The 8,093-nt window shown below is 35.7% G+C and overlaps 1 protein-coding gene across 1 annotated transcript; it reads left to right on the top strand.

Moving 5' to 3' along the window:
- The first annotated feature begins 3,668 nt into the window (after window positions 1-3,668).
- Window positions 3,669-8,054, top strand: LOC112144818 (retinol dehydrogenase 10-A). The gene is made up of 5 exons (XM_024269621.2): window positions 3,669-4,174; window positions 6,133-6,231; window positions 6,299-6,444; window positions 7,696-7,827; window positions 7,900-8,054. Exons 1-5 carry the CDS (start codon window positions 3,725-3,727, stop codon window positions 8,003-8,005), a joined length of 933 nt encoding a protein of 310 aa, XP_024125389.1. The 5' UTR covers window positions 3,669-3,724; the 3' UTR covers window positions 8,006-8,054.
- The last annotated feature ends 39 nt before the right edge of the window (window positions 8,055-8,093 follow it).

Below are 8,093 nucleotides of genomic sequence, written 5' to 3'. Positions count from 1 at the left end.
ACCACAAATAAAATTTTCCTCATTGGGCTTCATGCAGAAATTAATCATAAAATATGAAAAAATAGCTAAAGATTAAACAGACTAAATAAACTGGTTATCTCTGCTTTTAGACCCTCAATAAGGAAAAACTCCTAAAAAAACCAGAGTCAGGAAAAAAAGAAGAAACCTTAGGGAGAGATCTTATCCAAGTAACAACGTTGTGTAGCATAACTCATAAAACCTACATAGTTTATCATCTATGTGTAACTCAGACATCAATTTATAAATGTAACTAATCTAATTTCAATAAATGCTAATTAAGTAATCCTTACTTTAAAAAATGTATATTTTCTTTTATTTTTGTTCTTTTTCCCTCTTTGTCCTCAGTAGTCTTACACTGCTGGCTTTAGTTATTTTAGTTTGGGGTTGGTAGTCTTAGTCTGCAGGCTTTGTTTATTTGTTTTCTTTATGGTTTTCTTTGGGGGAGCTGCTGACTCAGACGGTCGACACATATTATGTCTAAATGTGTAAACTCAAAAATGAATTGAATTGAGTGAATCGGAATCAAATCGAATCGTTTCTGAAATGATTATGGATACCCAGCCCTAATTTAAATTCCCTTTCTGACTCTTTGTTCACATGCGGCTCCGTGTGCCGTCCGTTCTGTGTCCGGTTTCTTTGTAAAGTTTCATACTTTGTACCTGTTCAGTCTGTAGAAGTACGACATGTTTGTGGTTTCCTGTTTCTGACGCATGTAGCGCTTTCTTTCAAACCTTCACACACAGAACTTGTAAATATCATGAAAAAGCTGTAGGTCGATGCCTAAGATGAGCAGTTTTCTCCTTTTATCCACTGATGCTTAATAAAAGACCAGAATGAAGAACTGCTGTCTGTCTGCTTGTGTTCTGAGGTTTTGCAGTTGATGCTCAGTTTGTGGTCTGATGAAACAGCGCCCTCTGGTGTTTCTCCTGCTTTTACCACTCATGCATTCTTAATGGCTCATTTTATTGTTATTTTTCTCTATTTTTGACAAAAAGCACCACAAACAAAATCCTTCCTATTCATGTCATTTTTCTTTGAATAAAGTAACTCCCGTTCCGTTTACATTCATACAACTTGGGGGACAGGAACTGCCTCAATCAAAAATTGTCGTTCTTTTCTATGCAATTTCTTTTCTTGGGCTTTCTTAAAAAGCGACGAAGTACAAAATAAACCCATGAAAATATACTTTAAAGTCAAATAAAAAAGTAACAATAACACAGTATAAGATTGATTAATGTACTGCAGTGCTTTGCAAGTTCTAAATCCAACGAAAATCCAATAAAAAGACATAACAACTAACAAAATGTACTTACACTTTAACACCTGGTGAGGCTTAAACACAAAATCTTTGACATACTGAAACTTTTAAGCCGTTAACAGGATAATTATCGTATTAACAATTAAACAATTACCATAAATCAAAGAACATAAACACTGGAGCTCTGGTGTTAAAGGGTTAAGTTAGATTCAATCTCCACCCTTTATCTTTGATTTGTTGCATTCCCGGTGGTCTTTTAGTCATAATTATGATGTTTTTGGCCAAAATATATTAAAAAAAAAAAAAATTTTAGGACAAAGTTTCTGCAGAGCAGCAGGAGTTCATTAGAAATTCCCCTCTTAGTTGGAGTTACTTACCCAACCGTGACATCATGAGAAAAATGCTACAAGAACATGTAAAAAAAAAAAAAACCCTAATAAAAACACAATTTTTATCAGTTGGTCTTTAAATATGATTAATAAAAATCTGCACGCAGAGCTGAATGATCCCTCTCTGATTATGGAAGCGTTTGTTACTCATAATTCAAAATAAAAGTCAATACTGAAAATGCTTTATCCTTTTCAAAATGAAACTGCATTTCTTCTCTCTTGAATAAAATGAAAAAGCAACTCTCCAAAAGGCTTTTTCTTTTTCAACACCACTAGTCCTGTAACTTTATTAAAATGATACAGAAAAGGGAATAAAAATTCAAATTAGGTGCCAAACTTCAATTAGAAATATCACATTTGAAAATTAAAATGCATAAAGAGAAATGCTCAAAGCAGAAGAGCGAGCGTGACTGTGATGCGCCGCTTGGAACTGCTACGTTGAACTGATTTATGAGACACTTTTGTGATATGAAAATGAAAAAGCAGCTTTGTCACTTTAATTATGTCACTGAATTATGTCATTGAAGAAGAAAATGGAAATGCAGTTTGGACAATTGCTTTTTCATTTTATTTAAGAGACAAGCAATGCAGGTACATTGTGAAAATGAAAAACATTTCTGTTAATGCATTTTAATTTACCAATTTTGCATTTCTAATTGAATTTTGGGGCAAATTGACCAGAGAACTTTTTGAAAATGAAATGATAAATGTCATTTTCTTAATCATTTTAATTATGATACAGAATGAGCGGTGTTGAAGAAGAAAAAGAAAAAAGCTGTATGAATAATTACTTTTTTCATTTTATTTAAGACAAATAATGCAGTTACATTGTGAAAATGAAAAAGCATTTCTGTTGATCCATTTAAATTTGTAAATTCAATATTTCTAATTGAATTTTGATTCTAATTTACCAGAGAACTTTTTGAAAATGAAATGTCAAATGCCATTTTCTTTTTCATAATCTAATTATGTCACATAATGACTCGTGTTGAAGAAGAAAAAAAAGTTGTGTAGTGAATTTTAGTGAATTGCTTTTTCATTTCATTTAAGAGACAACTAATGCAGGTACATTGTGAAAATGAAAAAACATTTCTGTTCATGCATTTTAATTTTCTAATTTTGCATTTCTAATTGAATTTTGGTACAAATTTATCAGAGAACTTTCTGAAAATCGAAATGTCAAATGTAATTTTCTTTATAATTTAAACTATGTCACAGAATGAGCGGTGTTAACTATGAAAATGGAAACATAGTTTGGAGGATTTCTTTTTCATTTTATTTAAAAAATAAGTAATGCAGTTACATTGTGAAAATGAAAAAGCATTTCTGTTAATCCATTTAAATTTGTAAATTCAATATTTCTAATTGTATTTCAGTTCTAATTTACCAGAGAACTTTCTTAAAATGAAATGTCAAATGCCATTTTCTTTTTCATAATTTAATTATGTCACATGATGACTGGTGTTGAAGAAGAAAAAAATGTCGTTTAGTGAATTTTAGTAAATTGCTTTTTCATTTCATTTAAGAGACAAGTAATGCAGTTACATTGTGAAAATGAAAAGGCATTTGTGTTTTAATCCATTTTAAATGTCAAATTTGATACTTCCAATTGAATTTAGGTAAAAATGTACTTGAAACTTTTTAAAAATGAAATGTCAGATGTTATTTTCTTTATCATTTCAATTATGTCACAGAATGAACGAGATTGAAGAAGAAAAACAAAAAGACAAATAATGTAGGTATTGTGAAAATGAAAAAGCATTTCCAGTGTTGAATTTTATTTTGAATTATGAGTCACAAACGCTTCCATACCAGTTTTATTGACTTTCAGTGACAGTTGAATCTTTTTCATTTAAAAATCCAACATTTCCTGATGAAGCAAATGTCAAACAGAGGAACGAGCTGCAGCAGAATCCACGCTGACAGTTTCCAGTCCAGCAGACAGAAAGCTCTTCATCACTGAGAGTTTAATCCACGCTGTTACATAAAGTGGGCATCCGAGCCCACGTCACGTCACTCGGTGTTCTGCTCTTTAACCTCTGCCGCCACAGCAGTCATGGTGGTCCTGGTGGAGCTGCTGCTGCTCCTCCTGGACCTGACCTACTGCATCCTCTGCGCCGCCCTGCAGACGCTGCTGCAGCCGCGGCTGAAGAGCGTGGAGGGCGAGCTGTGTCTGATCACGGGCGCCGGGGGCGCGCTGGGCCGCCTCTTCGCGCTGGAGTTCGCCAAGGAGGGGGCGCAGCTGGTGCTGTGGGACTGCAACGCGGCCGCCAACGAGCACACCGCCCGGCTGGCGCGGGACCTGGGCGCGAGGGTGCACGCGTACACCGTGGACGTGTCCAAGCGCGAGGACATTTACGCGGCCGCGGACAGGGTGAGGGCGGAGGCGGGGGACGTGACCATGGTGGTCAACAACGCGGGGGTGGTGGCCGGGCGGCGGCTGCTGGACTGTCCCGACGAGCTGCTGGAGAGGACGCTGCTGGTCAACTGCCACGCGCTCTTCTGGGTGAGAGTTGGCGCGCGCGCCTTTTACGCACACACGTTTACGCGCAGAGATGGATGGAGTTAATGCAGGATGAGGATTATGTAAACCCATTTACATCTGTGCTGGGGGGCTTAGGTCAGTTTGTGCGCGCGTGCGTGTGAAGAACAACATGAACCAGAAGTTCTAAAGAAAATAGAATCCTATCAAAATAAAAGCTTCTTCACAAACAAACTTTTCATCATAAAAACAGATGAAGGTTTTCGGACTTTTTCTGTCTAAATTGTGTTTCTGGAATCTTCTTTCATTTATTTATTTTTTCAAATAAAAGGAAATGTTTGATGGCATTTCAAAATAAAACAGACTATTTAAGAGCATTTAAAAAAATGCTTTTTAACTCTTAGTAGTTCCGAGCTCTATTCTTTTACAGAAATATTTTGATTTATATGACACAATTATACCACAATTAATGTGAAACTGTCAAAAATACTTGATTCTGAGTGGTAACTGTCATATTTTATTTAAAAATTTAGATCAAACAGTTTTTTTTTTGCTTCCGTAAGTAGCTGTAAAGTAAAAAGTAATTAGTAAAGTACACAAAAAGGAAAGTAATCTATTACTCTGCTATGATAGCTGTGATGCTCCAACAAGCAGTTCAGGTTTAACAAAGTTGGACTGAAACATTTTGACAGATTTTTCAAGTGGTGGTCGGCAAGTACAACCAGAATGTACATTTTAAACAAAAAGGATTTTAAGTAAGAAAAATATGCTAAAAGTCACTTAATTTCTAATTTAGTTGTTGTTAATTGGATTTCTGGCTGTGATGAGCCTCAATAGATCAAATAAACTTTTTTTTCTTCAAATTGCTGCTGACATCACACTTCCTATTACTACATTTTCATTGAGACGTGGTAAAGAATGTCTTTTATTTTGAAAGGACTTCATATGAACCTCTGTCAAAAGTTATAAACAGTTTAATATTTTGAAAAAGACTATTTTCTCTCTATGATTGTATTTTATTTATGCCACAAATCAATATTTAATCCATACTTATAACAGCAACAATTAAATATTTGTTCAAAGCAGTGTCATGTTTTTCTAGACGGGCGGAACAGGATAAACATTTAATAGAACATAGTAAAAAAAAAAGGTCAAAACTTTAAAACTGTAACTTCTTAACATTATTATGAACTAGACATATAAAATTACATGTGACAATGCTAGTGTGAATGCTGAAAGCTGAATTTGGCTGCTAAAGATGCTAGTGCTGATAGCTGAAGATGCTGAAATTGATGGCTAAAAACGCTTCAGCGAATAACTGAAAAAAAACGGAAGCTAAAAGCTGAAAACGGTGATGTTGATAGCTGAAAACATTGCAGCTAATAGCTGAAAACGCTGAAGCTGAAAGCCAGCTAAACTATTGGCTAAATGGCAAATTAGCCTTAAAAACTAGAAAAAAAAATAGCCAAAAGAAGTCAAAACAGCTAACATGTCGCTGAAATATTAGCTAAACTCCAGAAAATAGCCAAAAAAATCTTAGTAAATGCCAAAATAGTCCATGTTATTTTTTAAATATTTAAAACCGTAACTTTTGAACATAACTTTGAAGGCAGGAATATTATTCCAGAAAAAATCAACTTAAACCTCAAATAACTTTCAATATTTTACTCTCTATAAAAATATATTTTGTCAAAATTATACAAGTTAGAAATAAGATAACATCGGGTCATTAATAACAATCAAATAAAATGATCTGGAGGGCCGGATAGAATAACCTGGAGGGCCGGATTCGGCCCCCGGGCCTTCACTTTGACACGTGCTGTAAAGCACTTTGTGTTAATGCTGTATAAATTTTGTTGTTTGCCTTTTAGCATGTCAGGGGTCACCACAGCAAATCAGGAATCCACATGGAGGACTTACAGTCATCAAAGTCATCAATCAAATACCTCCATTCATGATCTGATGCCGCTTCCTCTCCACAGATGACCAAAGCTTTCCTGCCTCAGATGAAAGCGAGAAACCACGGCCACATCGTGACCATCGCCAGCGCTCTGGGGCTGTTCACCACGTCCTGCGTGGAGGTCCGTTGAAAGGTCAAAGGTTAAATCCATGTTCACTGACTGAACTGCTGCTGGGTTTCTCTTTCAGGATTATTGTGCGTCGAAGTTTGGTGCCGTTGGATTCCACGAGTCTCTGGCACATGAGCTGCAAGCAGAGAACCAGGGCGGCATCAAAACCACCTTAGTGTGTCCTTATATCGTCGACACCGGGATGTTTGCCGGCTGTGAAATCAGGTGACGACTTAGTAAGGATTCAGTGATTTCAGTCATCTTGGTATCAAAACGTTCAGCTCGTTCAGGACATTACTGCTTGTATGTTTGGTATTCGTAAACTTGATAGTTTTTGAAATATTGAGCAAAATATTCCCCATAGGAAATGAATGAGAAATTCTCCACATTTCAAAATTCAAACAGATTTGCAACAAGCCTTTAAATATATTCATGGGATGTTTTTATCTTTTATAACAAGCTAATTACAAATAAATTAGGTTTATCCTACCTAATATTTTAACAACATGCTAATGTTTTTAGCTAATTTGTTATCTACTGAGGTTTTTATGGGCTAATTTCAAGTTTAGCTTCAATTTTAGCAACATGCTAACGTTTTTGACCAATTTAGTTTAGATAATTTTGAGCTAGTATTTAAGCAATGTGTTAGTCTTTTTAAGCTAATTTGGCTTTTTTTCATGCTATTTTGGAGTTTTAGTTAATATTTTAGTAACATTCTAGCGTCTTTGACTAATTTGTTACTTACTGTTTTTCTTTTTTTTTTGCTAGCTTATACTTTAGCTTCTATTTTAACAACAGGCTAACGCTTTTGACCAATTTAGTTTACTAGGGAATTTTGGGCTATTTTGGAGATTAGCTAGTATTTAAGCAACAAAATAAGTTTTTTTTGTTTGTTTTTTGCTATTTTGGCATCTACTGAGTTTTTTGTGCTAATTTGGAGTTTATCTAATATAGCAACATGCTAACATGTTGGCTAATTTGCCATCTACTGGGTTTTTAAGACTAATTTAGATTTTAGCTTCTGTTATAGCAACAGGCTAACTTTGTTTTTTTTTTTTTTCACTAATTTAGTTTACTGCAGAATTTTATGAAGTTTTGGAGCTTAGCTAATAATTAAGCAACAAGCTAGCTTTTTTGGCTAATTTGGATTTACTGACGTTTTTTGGGCTAATTTTGAGTTTAGCTCATATTTAATCAACACACTAGTTTTCTAAAACTGGCATGTATTAGGGATTTTAATTTCGCTACAAATTTTTCAGAAATTTAGGTCAACTTCAGCACTCTTTCATAGTTCTTTTAAGACATTTCCAGCATCGTCAGTAAATCCCTTCAGCAATTAAAGTAAAGTGAATCACCATTTTCAGCAAAAAGCTTTAGCGACTATTTACAGCAAAAAGCATTCACACTAGCATTATCGCAGGTGATTTGCTTTGACCAGCGGCACCAGAGAACGACTTTATTTTTGGCGTTTACCAGAAAAGAGCTTCGGAGTCTCATCCCTCCATTGGAGCCTCTCTACACCGTCCAGCAGTCCATGAAGGCCATTTTAGGAGAGCAGCAGATGGTCTGCATCCCTCGCCTCATATACATCCCCTTCCTGGCGAGAGTGTGAGTATCAGTGAAGTCCTGCCGGAAGCTGCATGAAAACGGTTCTTGATTTGTGGTGATTTGTGTCAGCAGACTGCTGCCATGGGAGGCAAACCTGGCAACGTATCGCTTCATGGGGGGAGACAAGTGCATGCTGCCGTTCATCAGGAGGGCCGAGGCTAAAGTCACTTCAACCTGAGAAGCGACTGAAAAAAAAGGCATTTCAGAATAAAAGACATCTCAAAGAACAGTCGTCTTATTGTAATCCTCCCATTCAACTAAGTAGA

Source organism: Oryzias melastigma, linkage group LG5 (genome assembly GCF_002922805.2).
Source record: "Oryzias melastigma strain HK-1 linkage group LG5, ASM292280v2, whole genome shotgun sequence".
Classification (NCBI taxonomy): Eukaryota; Metazoa; Chordata; class Actinopteri; order Beloniformes; family Adrianichthyidae; genus Oryzias; species Oryzias melastigma.
The sequence above is the reverse complement of the archived record's forward strand: the minus strand, read 5'-3'. Positions and strand labels throughout refer to the sequence as shown.